At 36.9% G+C, this 24092-nt stretch overlaps 1 protein-coding gene and 1 pseudogene across 3 annotated transcripts in view; one reads left to right on the top strand and one right to left on the bottom strand.

Moving 5' to 3' along the window:
- The window catches only part of Ptpn4 (protein tyrosine phosphatase non-receptor type 4), a 154818-nt gene that overhangs the window by 46140 nt on the left and 84586 nt on the right, over nucleotides 1-24092 (top strand). For 2 of the 3 annotated variants that reach the window (XM_055601661.1, XM_055601669.1), the window contains exons 3-4: nucleotides 13673-13780; nucleotides 24023-24065. In XM_055601661.1, the coding sequence (XP_055457636.1) occupies nucleotides 13673-13780; nucleotides 24023-24065 (151 nt within the window). The remainder of the gene's footprint in view (nucleotides 1-13672; nucleotides 13781-24022; nucleotides 24066-24092) is intronic. The other variant, XM_055601678.1, reaches the window with a different exon arrangement.
- On the bottom strand, nucleotides 2584-5198 carry LOC129674900 (neuroguidin-like; annotated as a pseudogene).

The raw sequence follows: 24092 nt of genomic DNA, 5'->3' as shown, positions 1-24092 counted from the left end.
AAACATTCTAAAATCTGTACACCTAAAGAAGCTAAGCAAGAAGGAGGACCCTGGGTAAGATGCTCAATCCTTATTCAGAAAGGCAAATGGGATATTGGAAGAGAAGAGGGAGTAAAGAGGGAACAGGACAGGACCCTAAACTACAGAGGGCCTCTGAAAGACTCTTCCCAGCAGGGTATTAAAGCAGATGCTGAGACTCATAGCCAAACTTTGGGCAGAGTGCAAGGAATTTTATGAAAGACCTGGAGGGGACAGGAGCTCTGTAAGGACACCAACAGAACCAAAAAATCTGGGCCCATGGGTCTTTGCAAAGACTAATACTCCAACCAAGGACCATTCATAGAGATAACCTAGATCCCCTGCTCAGATACAGCCCATGGCAGCTCAGCCTCCAAGTGGGTGCCCTAGTAAGGCGAGCAGGGACTGCCTCAGGCATGAACCCAGTGGCTCGCTCTTTGATCACCTCCCCCTGAGGGAAGTGCAGCTCTACTAGGTCACAAAGGAAGACAATGCAGCCAATCCTGATGAGACCTGCTTGGCTAGGGTCAGATGGATGGGGAGGAGGACCTCCTCTATCAGTGGACAGCAGGAGGGACAAGGAAGGAGAAGAGGGAGGGGATGGGATGGGGAGGACATGAGGGAGGGTGCTACAGCTGGGACACAAAGTGAATAACTTGTAATAAATTAAAACAAATTAATTAAAAAATTAAAAAAGAAATATAATTACAATATATAAACTAAAAATAAATAAGTAGAATTATACATAAAAAGATATTATATGCTAGATAACTAGGAATACCTAAGAAACACACACATTCTTATGTGCACCAAAAATGCCATCTATTTGGAAAATTAAAGTTCTAGAATAGATTATTTTAAACAAAGGCAAAATAGATAAGAATAATGTTTCATTAACTAATTTTGAAGTTGTGCTTCTCCTATATAAAGATTTATACATAAGTTTTGTACACATTAGCACATTTGAGAAACCCCTTTGGGAGATTTATTTCTTAACTTTTCTTGGTAAAGCATATATTCCCCTTGCAGAAAGCTTGCGAAGACTTTGAAAGTGCATTTGAGGTAGAAATAACTTTTAAAAATGACTCTTACTTGATTACGTGTTTGTACATGTAGGGTCAGCAGACACTTTGTGGGGAATTGTTTCTAATTCCACCATATAGGATCCTGGAGTTTAAACTCAGGTTATCAGGCTTGGCGGCAAGTGCCTTTACCCATTGAATTATCTCTCTGGCTCAGAAATAATTTTTTTTTATTTGAAGTATAGCATATATACAGTAAAAATCTGATCTTCAGTATAAAATTGTAAGAACAAATCTGTGAAGTTGTATAACTTTTCTGGATCATGGTATAGAGCAGTGGTTTTCAAGCTTCTTACTGTTGTGACCAAATCATGTAGTTCCTCATATTGTAGTGACCCACAACTATGGTATTATTTTTGTTGCTATTTCATAACTGTAATTTTTCTACTCTTATGAATTGTAACATTTTCCAATGGTCTTAGGTGACCCCTGTGAAAAGGTCATTTGACCCCCAAAGGGTTTTGGCCCACAGGTTGGGAACCATAGGCATAGAATATTACTAGTATTTCAGCTGCCTTGTTCATACTCTCTCCATGGTACTGTATTATTCATCTTATATGTAAAGTAGTCATGTATATTTGCCACTATGGATTACATTGGTTTTTGAATGTTACTAAATTGAGATGTAGGAAATTGTTTTAGTAGATTATAATTGTCAACAATTTTTTTAAAATTTTTATTTGTTTATTATGTATATAATATTCTGTCTGCCTGTACACCTGCACACCAAAGGAGAACACCAGATCTCATTATAGATGGTCATGAGCCACCATGTGGTTGCTGGGAATTGAGCTCAGGACCTTTGGAAGAACAGCCAGTGCTCTGAGCTCTCTCTCCAGCCCCAATTGTCAACAATTTTATATGTGATTTTTTTTCCTTTTCTTCTAATTGCTATATAATATTCTATCTCTGGTGGCGAGTCTCCGAGGGTGATTCCCCTCCATGAACTCATGTTGCTCACACCACTATAAAGTGCCACTCCTTGAGTTTGTGAATTGCTTTTTTATCATGGTGGCAGAGTTACTCTTTGTTACTTCTGGCCGTAAGAAGCCTTGTTTCCACTTTAAGAAAGGGTACATATCAACAGGGTGGGTCCTGGTGGGGTGGCAGCAGGGTGCATGGCAGCAGGGGTGGGAGACGCCTGGTAATCATACCGTGTCTGAAGCCAGGAAGCAGAGGAAAAGAAATTTTGGTGCTAAGCCTGCTTTTTCTGTTTAATTCAGCCTTGAGCCAAAGCCCAGGAGATAGTGCTGCCCATCTCAGGATGGATCATTCCTTCTCAGTTAAACATTTGTGGAAATAACCTCACCAACTCTCTTGAGAGGTGTGTTTCTATAATAATACTAAATATAGTTGAGTTGATAATGAAGGGTAATCATCACAATACTCAGGCTTATTCCAAGTGTACAAGAAATTATTTGCTACAGTAAAGAAAAGCTTATGTAATCATCATTTCTATCTACTTAATAAAAGTAAACAAAGCTTAGCAAACTAAAAGGAGAAAAGAACAATCATTAGGTAGTAACTCTCCATCCTTCCCTCCCACAAGCTCTGCCATGCTTTAATCAACTTTTGGTTTCCGTGAATTATCTCTTCTCTATGTCTTCTTTAAGTAGAATTGTATATCTGTCCATGCCAGTATAGGCGGGTGGACGAGACAGGGTCTTGCTATAGGCTGGCCTTAACTTCTCCATTCTCTTGCCTGTAGATTTCTTCTGTGTTCTGGGATTATAGGTTTATGGCATTAGATTTAGCTAAGATCTCTCTTTGTATTTGGTGTATTTTACTCGGTATTTCAAGGTAGTATGAAATATTCATTAGAACTTTACCTCATTATGTATATATTACATCTTGTTTATATGTCTACTTGATGGACAGGAATTGTTTCTGGTTCTTGCTTATTGTGAATAATGATAGGAAGATTACCACACACTTCTGTACAACTCTTGGTTTTATTTTCTTTGGAGTATTTATATTTAATACCTGCCAGCAATATTAGAGTTCCAGTTACTTTTGCTATTTGAATGCCTTGTTGTTTTGCTCAGTATAACATTCTTTGTAGGTGTCAGTGGTAGTGTGGGAATATTGGGGTATCTTTGAGAGTGATGGAGCCTTTCTCAGTTCTTACATGGGCCTAACCAGAGAGTGGCCAGTTTTGTTTAATTTTTTGTTATGAAACCAAACGATGAAATTTGTGGACCACAGAAATTGTTATAGAGAGCTTAAGAAAAAGTAGACAGAGTTCCTGTAGAGCAGGAAGGGTCCCCAGGATTGGAATACCCTTGAGCCTCAGTACCTTGATGTTAATAAAGACGACATGGCATGGAGGAGGGAGGAAGGATGCATTGGTCAGTTCCATTACTATTCCAGGTGTTGAGGTGTCTCAGAGTTTTAGTCAAGTCCACAGTGTGGTTTCTAGAAAAGGAACATTTCAGAAGGAGAAATAGATGAGGGAAAGCCAGGACCCGTTTTAGCATCTGAGTTTCTAGAAAGAATGAGGCTGTCAACAGGCTGAAGGACAGTTCTGGGTACTAGCCAGGAAAGAATCTAGACATTTTTCTTTAGAGGTCTTTCTTTTAAAAACTGACTTACACATATGAGTATTCATATCTGTCTATCTGGGTGTGTATGTGTATGAGCATGTATGCCAAATGCATGTATATATGCCCATGGAGGCCAGAAGAGGGTGTCAGATTCCTTGGAACTGTAGTTACAGACAGTTGTGAGCCACACATGGGTTCTGGGACTTTGGATTTTTGTTTGTTTGTTTTACATTTAACTGCTTAGCCTGTTTCTACCTACTGTTCTCATATCAGTGACATCTCACTGTAGTTACATTATGTATTTTTGCAACTACTTTGGTGAACATCAGTTAAAAATTGTTACGACTTCAACAATTTATTCATTACCTTTCAGTATAATGGTTTTCTTGATACTTAGCAATACTTTTCTTTTTAATATTCATGAGCAAAATTAATTTTATTTGATAAAGAGCTTTCCACATCTCTAAGGCAAATACAACGCAAGGAAAACACCTATATACAGTGATGTTAGAAGTATCCCGGGATGATAGGGCTGGGTAGTATCATAGACCTTTGATCCCGGCACTCTGGAAGCAGAGGCAGAGGCAGATGGATCTCTCTGGATTCAAGGCTGGGGCTACACAGAGAAACCCTGCCTCAAAAAACCCCAAAACCAACCAACCAAACAAACAAATGGCAAAACAAAACACAGCAACAACCAAAAAAGAAATCCAGGATGACGAAAAGTGCATAATCATGTCACCAGCGCCTCTGAAACCTTTCTTCTTCCTACCATTCTTAGGTTTCTTCCTCTTTTTAGTAGGATTCTTATCTTCATCAAATGAGTGATTCCTTCTGTCATAGCACTAATGGTTGCTGAAGTGTGTGAGGAAATAAAGCTGTGAGCTCATAACACTTGCTCTCACCATTCTTTCTCCTGTGATCCTCCTGACTCTGGCAAATTATATGAGGGTGCCAGCATCATGGATTTCCTCTGCCCTCCATGGGGCATTGAGAACTGCTCCTTAAGTTCTCGAATGGCAAAGCTGCTCAGTGTGTGTCTCTGGCTGGTTCCAGATGCTTTGCTTCTCCTTAGCTTCTGTTTCATCATAATGTACTGGAAGTGAGGATGTTGTTTTTAGATGTTCGTTTTATAGATTTATTGCTTGAAGCCTCTCACTGGCCTTCTTCTGCTTCATCTTCCTCTTCATTCTCAGAGCTGAATTTGTTTATCACATTGCTAGAATAGAGCTTACAGTCAAGTGGGTCACTGTCAACCAAGGCTGTAATCTTGACCAGTTTGTCAGTTCTATGCTTCAGGTTTTGGTCCAAGAGATGAAGTTTTTCTAAAACCACGTAAATCTCCACCAGCCTGAAAACTGCAGGATGTCCCTGCAGAGATCCTCTTGAGGCTTCTTCCAGGATGAGATGGCTCAGCCCCTTCTCTATAGAATACTTTCCAGCTTGAACTTTGTCAGTGCTTACTTGTGCAGTTACAGCCATTACCTGCTCCTAGAGTTTTTTCAGAAGTGTTACTGAACTTGACATCTGACACCCACACCTCTGGAGCCACCATCTTTGCAAAGCTTGCATACTTTCCAGGGCCCCACTTTTTCTTTTTTTTTAATTACATTTATTTAATTATTTTGAGGTGGGGCACACATATATAAAGGTTAGAAACTAAATATCTACTTTAACCATCTAGGCCCCAGTGATTGAACTTAGGAATCAGGCTTTGTGGCAAAATGTCTTTCCTTGCTGATACATCTGGCTAGCCCTAGTCTATTTTATTTTATCTCAAACCATCCTGTAACTTTAAAAATGCCTTCTCATATCTTGCTTATTTTGACATTTTTTTTCTTTGTTAAATAGGAAGAATTCTTTTTTATATTATGGATGCAAGCCACTTACTAGGTTAGGTATGTGATTTATAAACATCTTCCATTCTTTGTTCTCTGGGTTATCTTTTCATGGTTTTGGTGGTATCTTTTAAAACAGAAAAGTTTTAACCTTTGGATTTTAGTTTGTCATATCTTAAAAAACAAAAAAGAAAAATAGCCTGGTCCATAGTTGTTAGGAATTGAATTATTTTTTATATGATGCCAGGTAGGGATCCAATTTTAATCTTTTTGTTCATGGATATCCACTTATCCTAGTAACATATATTGAAAAGACAATTTATTTGTATCTGGATGTTCTTTGCTCTTGTAACAGCAATTGCAATGGTTGGCTTCTGAACTCTCTGTCCTTTCCTACTTCTGTGTCTGTTGTTATGAGAACATCACATCATCTTGAGTTCTATAGCTTCATAGAAATTTTTAAATTTGGGAAATGGGAACTCTCCAACATTGCTCTTTTTTGTTTTTCTGTATATGTACATTTAAGATTGCTGTCTTATGATTCAAATGATTAAAAACATACTGCTCTTGCAATCAAGTCCAGTTCTCAGTAGCCATGTTGGATGCCTTACAGTCATCTGTAACTTCTTCTTCCATGTTCAGCTGCACTTACATGCACACAGACACACCAGGCATGTAATTAAGAAATTACTGTATTGATGGTGGATTGTCATTTATATTACCTCTCTGTCTTTTACAGTCTGTAAGGCTTCTTTCTCTGATACTAATTAGGCATGCTTATGACAATTTGAATGGTATATATTTTTTATTATCCATAATTTACTTTCAACCTATGTGTATCATTTCACAATGTATCCAAAATGTGTTAAAATATTTGAATTGTGCTTTTGTGTATACAGTTCAGCTAAGAAAAAAATCTCCAATATAATAAAAATAAGTAAAGCCTGAGTGTTTATTATACTAGGGCTTGTTAAAGAGCAAGTACTTTGGTTTTATCCCACATGTGCAACAGTGTGCAGGCTGTGAGCCTAAGTAAAGCAAAATCCCTTATGAAAACATGTGTTTCAATGAAAAGCCTTCACCCTAGATGGCAACATCCTCAATGTAAGGTAAAGTAGCAGATCGTAGGCCATGGTGGCCCATGACTCAGGGAGGCAGAGGCAGGCAGATTGCTGTGAGTTCAAGGCCAGCCTGGTCTACAAATTGAGTTCAGGACAGCCAGGGCTACACAAAGAAACTATGTCTTGAAAAACAAAACAAAACAAAACAAAACAAAAGAAACAAACAAAAAGAAGAAGATAAAGTAAGGGGGAATAGGAAAACAAAGATGTTTTTCTGCTTCGATATAGAATCTAAATAAGTTATCCTGAAAACTTGTAACTATGACACTTAGTATGACACTTTAGAGTTTGAATTTTATACTACTTACTGTTTATAGATTTCCAAAATTGAAAAATCATGATAACGATTAATTGGGTAAAAAAACAGTCAAGGAATGTATTATTTTTTAAATTAAAAAAGTTTAATTTTTATGCATTATGGGTACTTTGCATATGTATGTTTGTGCACCACTTATATGGAGGCCAGAAGGCGGCTCAGGAACACTTGGAACTGGAGTTACAGATGGTTCTGAAGCCACTATGTAGGTGCTGGGAATTGAACCTGGCTATTCCTGGAACCAGCCACAAGTGCTCTTAATCGACACTCTAGTCCCAGTGAACATAGTCTTAAGCCTAACTAGAGATGATTCTCAGAGTTAATTTTTATGGTAAGACAAGACTATCATCCAAAATTATAAGACAAAAGAAAAATCAATTCATTAACAGCAAGAGTTGGCAGAACTAAATTACACGTTTTTTGACTTTTAAGTAATACAGCTATTGAAATTTAAATATAAATGAAAAGTATACAAATATAAGACAATATTTTATTTTATTCAGCACATCTAGATATTTTGTTGCAGAAAATTTTAAATATCTAACTTGCCATATCGTCTAAAAAGGAACTTGGTATTTTAGATTAGGCTACCCAAAGTCAGTATGAATTGTCACCTAAATGCTGATTTTAAGTGAGAGGATTAGATATAAACAGCCTTTCATTTTTAATGAAAGGAAAATACCTATACACAGTTTTGGAGTCAATAAACATCATAAGCTTGTAACCCTGCTACTTAGTATCTGGAAGTCTGCATAGTCTGTGCTCCTGCCTCTTTATCTTTAACAGGCTTAGAGGTGTTCATGGTTTTTTCAACAGTAAAAGAATCTGGTAGAAGTAAATAAATAAAATCCAACTCCAGTGCCAACACACAGACGCTGATAGAGGTGTGGGGAAGGGGGCCGGTTACATGTCCTGCTTGTCGCAGCACTGGGCAGTGTCATCCATGTGCTAGTAGTTTTGAAGGCGTAGAAGATAAAAGCTCTCTCTAGAGTGTAACGGGAAAACAGCTCAGGCTAACCAATGTGGAACAATCAGAGTATCTGGAAGGAAGGCTTGATAGACTCCTCCATGAAGCTTAGACTGTGAAGCTTAAGTTATCAGTGGAAAAACCATCATAAAAAAAAAAAAAATCTGAGCACATACACTTAGCAGCAATGTCTGGCGAGAAACAATCAGTATATGTTAATGTTATTATTAGGAATTTGGTTATATATAACTTCTTTATTAGGGCCCCCTTTTCTGTATGGAAAAGTTTTATACAGTATCATCAACCCTAAAACTATGAGGAAAATTTGTCATACACTGAAAATTTTTAGTTTTAAAATTGACTGTGTGTGTATATGTGATTTACCTGTGGAAGGAAATAAGATGACTAGTGGGAGTTGATTCTCTCCTTCTGCCATGATCAAGCTCAGGTCATCAGTACCTTTGCCAGTTAAGCCATCTGACTGGCCTTGATTTTTAAAAAGGTTCAGTTTATGCTTTGTTTCCACTTCCATTTTATGAATGAGTTTTTAAAAAATGAGTTAAAAATAAAAACATTGCCATGGTGTGTGTGCTTGTGTGTGTGTGCATGCATATGCATATATATATATATATATATATATATGTATATATATATATATATATATATATATATGTATATGTATATGTACCTGTCTGTGTGTACATGGAGGCCAGAGATAAACCTTATTTTCCTCAATCACTTTCTGCCCTCATATTTTGAAACCTTATCAAAACCATTGTCTTTTTAAAGTTCCTATTGTCTGTTCTGAAGATCTATTTCTAGATGTCTTCTTTGCCCAGAAGGTGAGCCAAATCTATATTCTGATAATGGCTGAAGGACTTTGGTCTTTAAAGAGCTATTATAATGTACTCTTGAAGATGGGCGAGGGGTTGCATGCCTATAATCCCAGCACCCAGAGAGGCAGAGGTAGGTGGGTCTCTGTGAGTTCAAGGCCAGCCTGCCTGCAGAGCGATTCCAGGACAGCCACAGCTACACACAAAAACCCTGTTTCAAAAAAAACCAAAAGCAGCAACAACAAAGAAATTCTTTAAAAATGTGCTGTTTAGTTAAGTTTTAAGGAGGGAGTTTTCCTCTGTATCCTGCTGGACTTTAGGAGAGCATCTTTGGAAATAGGTACCTCAGGGACCATCTAGGTTATATGATTTCATTTTAAAATGCAGAATCCCTTTATTTTCCAGTGAAAATACACACATATATGTGAACTGTATATGTATAATGGATCAAGTTATAGTTACTGCAAGGAGTCCCAGTTAGGTTTTGGACTTTTTCTTTTTAGTATATCAGCCCTTAATTGCACTAATTTAGCCCTAGATTCTGTACAACATAGCTCTGGTGCTATTGAAGTAATAGTTCTCATAGTTTAGGGTCAATGAAACTTCCTTATATGGAACAAAAACTCACCAAAAATTAACCAGCCAATAAAGAATAGGTATAAGTATTTTCTGTTTAACTTTTGCTATTCTGTTTTCCAAAGATTATCACTCTCTGCATAAGTCTACAGAGCTGCTCAGTCTTCCCTATAGCCAGGTCTCATACATCTCTCTTTCTCCTTGACCTACCAGTGAGAATCTTTGTTTAGTTAGGCAGTTATTGTTAACTTAAAATTCTAGTAAGAAAACTAAGTATATTCTGTCAGGGATAGCTTTTCCTTATAAAAACACAGTTTATTCCAAGTTATCTGTAGATGTATTTATCTCTTGATCTTTAATGATTCTCCCAAACGCCTTGTTCTTTTACTGTTCCTTATGTGAAATAGGAAAACTGAAGGGCTAGCAATATTAGCAGAAAGACTAAAAACCACACATAAAATTTAGAATTGTTTCAGTATACTGTTTTATCATTCACCAATTCAACTAATGATATATTAATTAACTCCCTTTTAAAAACAGCCTACTGAAAATTGTTAGTTCATTCCAAGTTTTAAATGAGTTTCCAATACTTTTAAATTCTTGGCCCTAGCATGGGTGGTAGTCTCTCTCATATCTAAGATATCCTCAAGAAATCTTTACTATTTTTCTGGTACAAAACTTCTTTTTTTAATGACTCCAGATTCTTTAACAACCACAGACGTATTATCAGCAAGTTTAAGTATCATGAACCTTAAGTGACATAATTTTCTGGCCAAACTATGTATTTATTTTTCCAATCTCTGTTTTGTTCCTTGCTCAACAAACAAACAAACAAAGCAAAAAAAACAAACAAAAAAACAAACAAACAAACAAAAAACAGCTAGCAATGACTGTATCATAGCCTGAGTGCTTGATTTCTTCCATCAGATTAATGCTTTAAGTGCTTTAAATTCTGCTTCTCTCAAAATCACAAACAAGATGCAAGATTGTGTGTGTGTTTTTTTTTTTTTGTTTGTTTGGTTGGTTGGTTTTTGTTTTTTAGTTTTGTTTTGTTTTGTTTTGTTTTGCCATGCTGTACCATGGAGTGGCCTCTAGTCTGTTATAATCATTATTCTCATCCAAAACCTCATGAACCTGGCCTTCACTGTCTGTATTCCTGTTACCTTTCTTCCACCCTAAAGTGCTTTGACTTTAGCTCTTGTCACCAAAATTTCCCACGTTTTTCTTTTAAATGAATCCTGTCTGCTTTAGAACCCTATGGTTAGGTCAGTCACAGTATCTACCTCACTTCTTGGCTTTCAGGTTTTTGTGTAATTTTTACTGTAGTTTTAACCCCCTAGATGGTAAAAGGACTTATTTTGATTCCATGGACGCTTGGCTGTGTTAAGCAGAACATTATAATGGGATCTGTAATAGAACAAAGCAGCTTTCTTCAAGGAAACCAAGAAGCAGAAAGACAGAAAATATCTAGGATAAAAGGCAACCCCTAGTGACCTTATTTCTTCTACCTTCTAAAGTCTCCAGAACCTCCCCAAAAGCATCCCTAACTGAGGATCAAGTCTTAAACATATGAGCCTGCAGAGAAGATTTTTTTTTTATCTAAACCATAAAATATGCGCATGTATTCTGTCTTCTGCTTTGTGATGCCTTCATGACCTCTGTACACTGCCAGCAAGAAGGCTTTTGTTGTATGTGGTACCTCTTTGTGTTCTACTTTCAGAACCATGAGTCAAAATAAAGGTCTTTTGGTTTAAACTTATTCAGTCTGTTTTGTTGTGGTGTGGACAACAAAAGGTTAATGAGGCAAGGGGTGAGTGGATTGTTTCTCCTTGCATTTTCATTTTTAAAATAATGAGCTTCCACTTTTTAAATGTGGCCATATTAGGAAGAGGGACGAAGAGATCCAGTGGACCTTCTGAGCCCAGTTTCCTCTTTCAAAGATTATTTTTATTTAATGTGTTTGAGTGTTTTGCCTGTATGTATGTGTGTGCGCATGTGTATGTAGTGCCCATGAGGGCCAGAAGAGGGCATGCAAGCCCCTGGAAATGGAGTTCCAGGTAGTTGTGAGCCATCATGTGGGTGTGAAGGACTGAACCCAGGTCCTGTGCAGAAGCAACAAAGCCACTAAGCCATTTTTCCAGTCCCTTCTGTCTTTATTCTTAGCATCTCCATTTCACTGTATGAAGTCATATGAGAGCTTTTGTTTCAAATTTTAAGACTTTTATGTATTTTAATTGTTCGTTATTTGTACTTCAACTGAAGGTGTAACAAGAAATGAGTCAATGCTGTCTTGTTCAGAAGAAAAGACTGCATTAGACTCATCTTAGTAGCTTTTTAAAAATTAAATTTATTAATTTTATGTGTGTACGTATCCTGGATGCATGTATGTCTGTGTACACTTCTGTTCCTGGTGCCCAGGGAGGTCAGAGGAGGGCATCAAATCCCCTTGAACTGGAGTTACAGGTGGTTGTGAGCCACTATGTGGGTGTTGGTAGTAGGGTTCTCAGCAAGATCGACAAATTCTCTTAACCCCTGAGCCATCTCTCCCGCCTAACTGTAGTAGCTTTTAAAAAGTAATGCTTAGTTTTTTCCTTGACCAGTTTATTCAGAATGGGGAAAGGGTGGAGAAGAATGCAAGCACTGCTTAGCTTTGTTTGTAAGGCAGGTGACCAAATGGACACCAGCATTGAGTAGTACTGTCTGAAGCACATACTTCCTTCCATTGGTTGTCAGTCTTGAAACAGTTTGGACCAATGACCAATAAAATGTGATGAGTAGTCTTCCTGTGTGGTGACTTTATAAATGTGCTTATTCTCTTGCACATTATGAATGAATATGGATCTTGGAATTGCTGGTAGTGCTGCTAAAGGCCCACAGATACAGCCAGCACTTGAATGCAGATGAAGCAAAAGGGAGGGTACCTAGTTCTTGATTGCCTCTCATTGGCAGATTTAGCTCTGGAATCTGTTCTACTTCTATACTTTATATTATGAAAAAAAAAATGTCTCCTAAGCTTGGATATTGGCTCTGACCTTATTTAAATCCCTCTAACTACTATAGCCAATGAAAGAAAATATTAGTGTTAAAATGTACCACTACTATGTTTTTCTAGTGAACACAATGTGTTTAAGCTATTTCCTTCAATATTGTATATTATTTTGCTGTTCATATATACCTGAAGTAGTTGATACAGTTACTGTTTTTTGTTTAATACCTATACATTTAGGCTGAGGAGATGGCTCAGTTGGGTGTAAAGTATGCAAGTATGAGGGCCTGAAACCAGATTCTCAGTACTCATATAAAAGGCTAGCATAGCAGCACCTGTCTGTAAGTCTGTGCTGGAGTGTGGAGACAGGAGGATCCTAGGGACTTTCTGGCCATCCAGTCTATCCTAAATGGTGAGCTCCAGGTTCAGTGATGGACCCTGACTCAAAAATAGCAGAGGGCCAGGCGAGATGGTTCAGTAGGTAGAAGTATTTGCTGGCAATCTGGAACACATGAATTCAGTCACTGGATGGAAGAAAAGAAGTGACTCCTGAAAGCTGAACTCTGACCTGCACATATGTGCTATGATGTGTACATGTGCACTTGTGTAGACACATGTACATAGATATAAAAATAATGCAAAAAAAGATACGGCGCAAAATAGAGGCAATATCTGACTTCCACTAAAGTGAGATAGTTTCTAAAATTCTATAATTATGAAGTTATATTTTGACAAAGGCCTTTCTCAAACTTCCTTTACTTTTCTCATCCTTGCCTTATGACTCTTACACAAAACTGTATTTAAATCTATAGTTAACTTTCTAGTCAATTTTATTGTAAGAATAAGAGGAATAGAGAGATAGCATGGACATAAACATATATACATAGGCATAAGTTATTGTGTTAACAATATGAAATAACAAAAATACTATTATAATAGTATATGGGAAGCATTTTCAGTCAGAAGTTTATCTTCATATTTATTTTTTCTATGAACCAGTTTTTCTTAAAATGTATTATGCCATATGTGATACTTTACTCTAAACCAAGTCATTAGTATAAAAATAATGGCCATTGTAGTTTAAAAAAAAAAAAGGATAAAAATTTATGCAAGGTTAAAAAGCATAAATCTCAAGTGTGGTGATATACATCTTTTTTTAAAAAGTATTTATTTACTTTACATCCTGATTGCAGCCCGTTCTCACCTCCCAGTGTCTCCCCCCACTTCCCCGCATAGCATACATCATTAATCCTTGGGAGACAGAGGCAGGTGGGTCTCTGTGAGTTCAAGGCTAGCCAGGGCTACTTAGTGAGATGCTGTCTCAAAAAGAAAACAACAGCAACAAAAACCCCACAGCCTATTAAAGATGCTTTCCTATTATTTTTCTTCCAGAAACATGATCAGGGGCAAGTTCTGTTGGATATAGTCTTCAAACATCTTGATTTGACTGAGCGAGACTATTTTGGTTTACAGTTGGCTGACGATTCCACAGATAACCCAGTAAGTTTAAGCAGTTGCCTTTCATTTCCTTGTAGTTTTTCTCTGTGTTCATTATAGAAAGCCCTTTTTGATATAATGAGTTTTAACATTTTTAATTGAATAATTAGACTCATTTCATTGCTTGTTCTACTTTTCTTGGTGTTTTAAGGGATCTGAGTGTGTTCCTTTTAGATATTAATAGTTATAAGTCAACCTGTAATAGTACTAGTTTCATTATATCTCAGACAACTAAAATGTAAGACAAAGGCCTCTTGATCTAAAGAGAAAAAAAAAAACAGCATGAAGGATAAGTTATCTTTGTATTAGTGGTTCTCGACCTGTGGGTCGTGACATCTTTGACAAACCTGTCTCCAAAAATATTTACATTATGATTCATAACAATAGCAAAATTACAGTTTTGAAGTAGCAATGAAAATAATTTTATGGTTTGGGGTCACCACAACATGTATTAAAGGGTCTTAGCATTAGGATCGTTGAGAACCACTACTTTAGGTGCATATAAAGTATACTAAAACGACAATGGGGTGAGGTCAGTGATAGTCATGTATATCCTAACAGCAATCTCAATTTGTTAGTGGAAATCTTCAAATTCAGAATATTAATTCTTAGACCTTTCTCACATGAGCTATTCCTCAGTCTTAAGCTCCTTAGGTTTCTACCAACTCTTTAAAACTCCCATGGGGTCAGAGAAACAGGATAAAATGTAAATTATGAGATGTTTACTTTGACAATTTAGCGTTATAAACTGCAATAAAGAAATGCACTTGTTATGAACCTAGACAAAAGATATGCTAACACGTCTTAGCTGTATTCTTTGTAATTTTATGTGGTTAGACTGTGATAGACTTAACAAAAGCATGCTATCCTTAATGTAACAGAGTTCTAGGTTGTTTTTGTTTTTGTTTTTCTGTTTTAAACTCAAGGTGTTGCTTATGTAGCCCACATTGGCCTCATATTCAGTCCTCAGCCTCCCAATGTTGAGATTATAGGTGTGTGCTAACACACCTGGTCAAGAAAATCTATTTTGAAAGAAACATTTTGTACTGTTTAGAAAAACTGTAGATTGAAGACAGGGTTCTCCAAATCAGTGTTTAATGGTCTACTTATAGGGTTGGAGAGATAGCTCAGACAGCTTACTTCTCTTGCAGAGAACTTGGGTTTGGTTTCTAGCACCCATATGACAGCTCACAACCCCCTGTAACTCTAATTCTAGGGGATTTGATGCCTTCTTCTGGCCTCTATGGCCTCTGACACACATGGTATACATAAGTTCATGCTGTCAAACACACATAGACATAAATTAAATAAATTTCAGATTCCATTTACAAGCCTGTTTTCTAATAGAATAGTTGTAGAATTTCACATTCTAAAAGAGGCTTTGGAAATTTTACAGTGTAACACTCATATTTTTAGGAGTTGTTATTTGAATCTAAAAGTTAAAGCACAAGCTACTTCTGACATTAATAAAACCAAAAACTTGATTCTCCTAATTCCCTGCGTTCATTTTTAACACAAAACTGTTATTTCTACTATAGAACTTCATATTTAAATAATCAGAAAGACCTATCTAATGTCAGAATGTTTCCAAGGAAGAGCCTTAAGAGTTCATTTCTTACAGTGTCCCGTGACGAATTGGTGTGTGTGTGTGTGTGTGTGTGTGTGTGTGTGTGTGTGTATGTGTTGTATGCATATGAATGGATGAGTGTGAAGGCCAGAACAGGATGTGGCGTGTCTTCCCCTTCACTCTCTGTCTTGTTTTAAAATAGGATTTCTCACTGAGCTGGATGCTTAACTGTTTTGGGTAGGGTGGCTTACTGGCAAGCTTTCAGGACCCGTGTTGATCCCCTAATGCGTAGGGTTACAGGCAGAAAAAAAAAAACATTACAAGTTTTTATGTGGATGCTAAGGATTCAAACTCAGGTCTTCATGCTTGCATAGTAAGCATTCTTACTTACTGAGCCATCTCCTAAGCCCTCTTGATCCTAAGGCTTTGAGGATAATTAATATATTAAAAGAAAGGGATTCCAGTATTTAAAGAGAAAAGGAATAATATTTATGAAGCACCTACTGTAGATTTATTAATCAAACTGTTTTCCGTTTAGTTCTTACTATGATTAAAAGTAAGGTACCATTAAGGTACCATTAAGTTTTTAAATGAAAAATAATGCTTACAAAAGCTAAAAAGTTAATGAAAAATTGATTAGTTAAGTAAACAAAAAAGGATATGAATTTCCATCTATCTAACTCCAAAGCTTGTGCTTTCTTTTCAACTAAAGTTTCTTCAAGAGATAATAATAGGACTAGTGGACAGCTCAGCAGCTAAGGTGCTTGGCACGCGTGCCTGCCGACCTTAGTTTTGTTCTTGGAACCTGTGTAAAGGTAGAAGGAGAGAACTAACTTCATAGCATTGTACTCTGATCTCCAGGCGCATGCTGTGGTATGCACTCACCCCATACACAATAAAAGAAAAAAGACGATGAAAAAGATGTACATTTTAAGGAGAGGTGGGAACATGTCATAAAATCACTATCACCAATCAAACGGAATACAGAGAAATTCCAAAAATTCTCATTTATTTTTAGTTTAGTTTTAAATCTAAAGTGTGTTATATATACTATGTGTATGTATATATAGTTTATATATTATGGATATACTAGTTTTTGAAGATGAAAATTACTCTTGCCTTGGCAAGTAGGCATTGAAATTTAATTGAACTTACTAAAAAATGAAAAGGATGTCTAAGTTTCCTTCCTTCCTTCCTTCCTTCCCTCCTTCCTTCCTTCCTTCCTTCCTTCCTTCCTTCCTTCCTTCCTTCCTTCCTTCCTTCCTTTTTCTTTTTTCTTTTTTCTTTTTTTTTGGTTGTTGTTGTCTTAATAGCAAATACAGAACCATATCTCACTGTTTATCATCTTTCTTATATACAGATAAGCTTTGGATTTGTGAAGTTTGTAATCTTAAAAATTTACAACAACTCTAGCTTTGACATAATATATTTGGTTTGGTTGCTTGATTTGTTTTGTTCTTTTGTTCCTTTTTTTGTCTTTTTTTTTTTTTTCCTTCTGTTTGCCTTTTGAACAGGATATCATGCTGTAGACCAGGTTTGCTTAGATCTTTCAATCTTGTCTCAGTTTCTAGCGCTGGGTTACAGGTATGCTTTCCCACTGATTTAATATAATGTATAATGTATAATGTCTTTAGTAAGTATGTTTTAATGAGGAAAGTAATGAATAATATAATATTCATTGTGCATAATTTTTAAAGTAGTTAAAGTTCCTTAGTGGCCTTTGTCATCATGCTATTAAAGCTTTATGATTCTTGTGCATTTCTCTTTTTTGTTTCTTTTCTACATTGAATTACAGGGTCTGTCAGTAGGACAAAGATTAGATTATAGATAACTGTTAGCTTGATTTTCCTTCAGGTTCTTTTGACAATTTGCATTGTGGATATATTTTGCTGGTTCATCTTTAACCTTGTAATTTTCAAACTTGATATTACATGAAAATTCTATAAGAGGAGATGTAGTACAGGGCACATTAAGATGATCATTACTTTTACCAATGTGTGATTTGGCGTAAGTGGCTAAAATACTTTCTTGTATTTCAAATGCCAGTATTTGTCATATTTTAGAATCTTATTTCCAGTTGCTCATATTTCTTTGGTCGGCTTCTGAGTGTCCTTGATGATGATAGTGGGCCATGTCTTAACCTTGTTTGGGAGAGAATGACAGAAGGAACCAAGAGAGAATATTTCAGAAAGCAACAGCAGTATGTACAGAAATTCAAGGTATTCAAGGTCAGTAGAGAAGAATGCTATATTTGAGAATTTTCTTAGTTTCATTTGACTGTAATATAGAAGATAGTAAAAGATGAGCTTTAAGCAGTATGTGAGACCGTAAAGTTCCTCTTAATCCTATATATGTCTAGTTGTAGTGTAGCTACTGACTAATAAGGTGGCAAATGAAAGATTGTGGGAATAATGAAATAACTTTGAAAAATAATTATTAACCAGGTTTTGGTGGTACATATACCTTTCATCCCATCACTTGGGAGACAAAAGTAGGAGGACCTCTGAGTTTAAGTGAGTTCCAGGATAGCCAGGGCTACACAGAGAAAAGCTGTCTCAAGAGGGGGTGGGGGAAAGAAGAAAGAAAAGTAATAATTGGCTCTGGGGAATGAAGAAAAGTGAGTGTTAGAGCTAAGTAGGAGATAGTCATAGGTTGTCTTGACTTGGTTATAGACAGTTGAATGAGATTTCAGGTAAGAGACTTAATTAAACTCACTGATTCTAGCAGCATTTTGGAAATTCTAGGTGATTTCCCACTTAGTTTTCTATATGGTTGCTAAATTATGTTGATTTCCAGATTTAAAAACTACCTTTTTCCTTTGCATAAACCCAGGGCATCCAATTAATTATGCCATAATCTTGTGTTTTGACAAACTCTTATTCTAGTAGTTTGCTTCATTATTCCTAATATACGTTGGTAAATTATTATAACATCTAGGCAGTTTTAATTTTTCCTGTCCAGTCTTTATTCTTTTATTTGTTCCTCATTATTTTTTGTTTATTATTGCATAGCAATGGATCACTAGTACAGAGCTTCATAGAAACTGAGTTAAATCACGACTTCTGGGAGCTACAAGGATACCAAAAGAGTTTAAGACCAGCCGTGAGGAGGCTGTATCTCAAAATTAAAAGTATAGAAAATGGATATTAGACATAATATAGGATACACATACTAAAATCTGAACACCTAAAGAAGCTGAGCAAGAAGGAGACCCTGGGTAAGATGATCAATCCTCATTCAGAAAGGCAAATGGAATGGACATCAGAAAAGGGAGAAAACAGGGAACAGGACAGGAGCCTGTCACAGAGGGCCTCTGAAAGACTCTACCCTGCTGGGTATTAAAGCAGATGCTGAGACCTCATAGCCAAACTTTGGGCAGAGTGCAGGGAATCCTATGAAAGAAGGGGGAGATAGAAAGACCTGGAGGGGACAGGAGCTTCAGAAGAAGAGCAACAGAACCAAAAAATCCAGGCCCAGGGATCTTTGCAAAGACCAATACTCCATGCATGGAGGTGACCAAGAACCCCTGCAAAGATGTAGCCCATAGCAGCTCAGTGCCCAAGTGGGTAGCCTAGTAATGGGAACAGAGAGTGTCTCTGACATGAACTCAGTGGCTGGCTTTTTGATCACTTCCCCCTGAATGGGGAGGAGCCTTACCAGGCCACAGAGGAAGACAATGCAGTCAGTACTGATGATACCTGATAGGCTAGGGTCAGATGGAAGGGGAGAAGGACCTCCCCTATCACTGGACTAGGGGAGGGGCAAAGGAGGAAAAGAGGGAGGGAAGGTGCGATTGGGAGGGGATGAGGGAGGAAGACACAGCTGGTCTACAAAGTGAATAAGTTGTAATTAAAAAAAAATAAATTAAAAAATTAAAGTATAGAAAAGCTTGGAAATATGGTTCTGTGGTAATGCATTTGCCTAGTATTTATAAAGCCTTAGGTTCAATTCCTGGAACCACAACATAAATAGATGATTGATAATTATCAACTATTGGTAGTAATACAGTAAAGATAATTTCTTGCAAACAGTCATTTGCTCTTATAGTTTCAGCACACAGGACACCCAGGAAGGATTGTGAATATTTTTTTGTATGTATATGTATGTGGCCACAAGTATGCCAATAACAAACTTGTGCTTGTCAGAGAACAGGTTGGTAGTAGTTAGGTCTCTCCTTTCAATATTTGGGTCTCAGAGATCTAACTTGGGTGGTCCGGTTTGGTGGTGCCTTTATTTACTAAGCCATTTTGCTAGCTCTCTACTCATTCTTTAAAGTTTTACGCTGGCTTTTTGTTTATTTTGGTTTGATTTGGTTTTTGTTTGCTTTTTGGTGGTAGTGAGGCACACTTGGGTTCTATATATATATACTTAATCTTTTAGCAGAAGTTGGTGTGACTTGTATGTCTGTGCTTGTTTCGACCTTAGTTAGCTTCCTACTGATTTCTCCTTTCAGAACTCATTTCAGTTTTCTTAAGTCCTGACTTTCTGTCTTCTGACACCTCAAGCACCTTATCTGCCTCATAAACAATTATGCTCTTAGACAAAAAAACTAGAGAAGTGTAAATACCATCTACTGCAGTTTTTCTGTTTACAAGAGTAGCCTTGCTCCTTTTTCCAGTTTTGGTTATTTTTAACATCACTTGGTACACCTGTGCTGGTATGTGCATGCCACTAACAACTTGCAAGAACTTTTAAGGGCTTCTTTGAAAATGGAATTTTAGGAAGATTAGTAGAAAAATCAAATTAAAGGAATACTTCCAGAAGGTGGAGAGAAAAAAAAGAGTTAAAGATATCATTTGAAGAAGTTAATAGCCCAAAGCTTCCCAAATTTAAACAAACATCTAGGTGGTTAAAAACTATTGACAGTCAGTGTGGTGGTAATGCATGCTTTTAATCCCAGCACTCAGGAGACAGTGGCAGGCAGACCTCTGTGAGTTCGAGGCCAGCCTTGTCCACAGGTGAATTACAGGACAGCCAGGGCTACACAGAGAAACCCTGTCTCAAACAACAACAAAACACGTTTGGCAAAAAACAGAGACTCTTGAAAGAACTGAGAGATAAAGGAATCAACAGATACTGAGGATCCTCAATGCAGTAGGTGATTTCTTGATAGAAAACTTGCAAGCCAGAGTAATATAGTTAAAATACTGGCAGGAAAGAAACCACAGTAACTGACAGATCTTCTATCCAACAAAATTACTTCAAATGTGAGGGAGTGTCGAGTATGACACCTGTTGTCTCAGCACTTGGGAGGATTGGAAGGTAAAACCAGGCTGGCTACATAGTGACATTTAGTCTCTCAAAATAAAATATGGTGCCAGAGGCAGAGGGTAAGGTATTTTCATCTCAAGGAAATTACAGCTGAGGGGGTTCATTACCACTAGACTTAGCTTAAATGTTAGGGTAAATTCTTCTCATTGAAATGGAAAGGGACTAGACAGTACATCAGGGCCATACTAGAAGTTTTTCTTCTGTGTTCATACTTTTGTATTGCCATGACAATACCTGAAAGAAACACTGAAGAGAACAATTGTTGGCTTACAGTTCATGAGGTGTTAGTTCATCACAAGGTAGAGTCTAGTGGAGCAGAGCAGAGCACTTCACATCTCAGTTAATGAGAAAGTAGACAAACATGGACGCTAGTGTTTAAAACCCAGTGTCAGCCATTGAGAGTCAAACTTATATATTTTGTTTTTACCAAAGATGGGAAGTATTCAAATACTTCCAAATAAAAAAAAAAATAAGTATTTAGTAAAAAAGAAACCAACATTCGAGGAAAGTCAAAACTATGAAGTAGATTTACCTAAGTGAATAAACCATATTTTATATTGGGAGGAACAACTTGTAAAGATAAATCATACCAATCTTGGGGTTAAAGAGATAAATTGAAGTTTTACATATGGATTGAATATGCTAGGGTTTGTTACATTAGTTACAATAAATGTTAAACATCTTTCAAGCTGGGAGACAGCTTCACCTGATAAAAGTGCTTGCCATGCATAATGAAGACTGGAGTTTGTTAAAAGAAACCCTATGAAAAATCTTTACACAGAAGAACATGTTTATAATTCCAACAGCGAAGACAGAGAGACAGGAATAGTCCTATGATTTACTGACCTTGTTTCAAACACTAAAGTGGAGTGTCAGCAAGATGGCTCAGTGGGTAAAGGCATTTGCTGACATACCTGATGACCTGAGTTTGATCCCTGGGACCCACATGGTAAAAAGAGAACTGATTCCTATTAGTAGTAGTTTGACTTCATTATGAATACAGTGGCGTATTTTGTGCCCCCCCAATAAAATGTAATAATTTTTTAAAGTAAGGTGTTGAATGATTGAGGAAAACACCCAACATTAATTTCTGTCCTCCACATGCACCATGTTCCACACACAGACTCCACTGTGGCATAATTAGAGACATACAATCCATGCAAGAAAAAAAATGTATAATTTTGGAAATTATAGCTACCATAGTTAAAAAAAACATAATGGCACTCACTAGCTAAGATACAGTGGTTGCTATGGGAAGCTAATGCTTTCAACATAGCAACAATAATATTAAGTCTAATCTGATAATCACACAATCTTTTTCTAGTAGAACTTTTCCCAGAAAAAGAGCATATATTGACCAAATTGGGGCACTCCAAATCTTCGTGAAAGACCCAATCTCAAAAGAGGCACACAACTCTTGAGAAACAACATGCAAGATTGTCCTTTACCCTTCACATCCATCCATCCTCATGTGCACACACATGCTCATGTGCGCACATAGGTGTACCCACATATATGTGAGCGTGCGCACTTGCATATACAAGTATGCGTGCAAAAGTAAAATAGGAGAGCTTGTAATGCTTGTTTCCAAATGGACCCAAGGCTTGAGAACATTTCTACACACAAAATCTCTGCTCAGATATTCACGGCACTATTATTCATAAAGAGCAGGATAATCTAACCATCTAAAAGTGACACATCTATGACTGGAATATTAATCATCAATAAAATGCAATTTGTGTTGGTTAGTTTTAGTTGTGAACTTGTTAGAATCTAGAATCACTTGGGAAAGGAGTCCCAAAGAGGGACTGTCTAAGTTGGACTGTGGGCATGTCTGTGTGAGATTTTCTTTAGTTTGTTAATTAATATGGGAAGAAAGAGACTAAGAGTAGGTGGCATGATTATCCGGGTTTGGGTCTTGGACTGTATTAAAAGGGGAAAGTAAGCAAAGCACAAGCATGTATGTCTTATTTTATTGCTCTTTGCTCTTGACTCTGGATGTGATGGAAATAGCTAGCTGTTTCAGGCTCCTGCAGCTGTGACTTCCCTTCTATTGTAGACTTTTATAGTGGACCTTGAACTGTGACCTAAAACAAACCCTTTCTCCTTGAAGTTGCTTTTTTGTCAGGATATTTTTATCACAACACCTTAGAAACAAAAGTAAGACACAGTAACGTAGCACTGTTCATTCATTAAGATGGCACTAATTTAAAAAAGCTTATGTTGCTGGGTACAGAGGTGTGGTGGCTCATGCCTGTACTAGCACTTTAGAGGCTCTGCCTGGAGCTTTATAAGTTCAAAGCCTACATTAGCTCTAACTACTGAAACCATGTCTCAAAACCAGAGCACAATGTACATTGATTTTGAATTTTTTAAAATTGTGATCAAGATTAGCTGTCATTATTTAAATGCTATTTATTTCCTAGTTGTGAACTTACTGTCAGTTGCCTATTTTTATATTAATATTGGTCTTTTTCTTGTTGATATATAGGATTTCTTCATGGGTTGCTTTGGTTTTTGAATTTTTAAAAAATATTTACTTATTGTGTATGTATATGTGATGATGTGTGCCTGTGCCACAACACATGCATGGAGGTCAGTGGACAACTTTTGAGAATCAAGATGCTCTGCCGTGTAAGTAAGGGATTAAATTCAGGTCATCAGACTTGGCTGCAAGTGCCATTCCCACTGAGCCATCTTGGTAGCCTATTCCTAGTTTTTCATTTGTTCTGTTTTGTTTTGCTATAAGGATTTTTTTTTACTGTAAATACTGTAATTTCACAGCCTTGCTTCACCTTCGTAGTTTTAATCAGTCAGTCTTGTTTCACTAATGTCATTCATGATGTTGCTAAGTTTCTCAATGCTTATTGGTAGAGTATTTCTAAGCTATGTGTTCACATTTGTTTAAGTAGTTGGGTTTCTTATATCAGAATATTTTAGTTTGAAGGAGAACTGAACAAGAATATCAGGCTTTGGGTAGATTATTCTCACATTTAGATAATCATTAAACTAAATGTAGTTTTTGACTATGTTAGTTTGCTGTGATGCAACACTCTGGGCAAAAGTTAACTTGGAGAGAAAGGAGTTTATTTGGTCTTACAGGTTACAGTCCATCAAGGGTCATCAAGGCAAGAGCCTGAAGCAGAAACCTTGAAGGAAGTTTGTTTACTGGATTGCTCCCCGGTTTATGCTTGATTGTCTTTCTAGTGCAGCCCAGGTCTATCTCCCTAGAAATGGCACTACCCTTCTACATCACTAGCAATCAGGAAACAATACTGCTTCTAATTTAATTTCTTTTTCTACCTAACCATTTTCCAAAATGCAGTCTTCAAGTGGAACAGATTTGCAAATAACTGATAATGCTAGTTCCTCAGGGAAAAAAGAAATCTCTCTTCTTTATTTTTCAGAGGTGGCTGGATCCAAACAAACCAATAAGGAAGCAGCTAAAGAGTGAGCATACTATTTATTTGATGTTTT

This window comes from Psammomys obesus, unplaced genomic scaffold (genome assembly GCF_907164565.1).
Source record: "Psammomys obesus unplaced genomic scaffold, mPsaObe1.curated_primary_1811, whole genome shotgun sequence".
NCBI classification, from domain to species: domain Eukaryota; kingdom Metazoa; phylum Chordata; class Mammalia; order Rodentia; family Muridae; genus Psammomys; species Psammomys obesus.
This window is presented reverse-complemented; position numbering and strand designations above follow the sequence as displayed.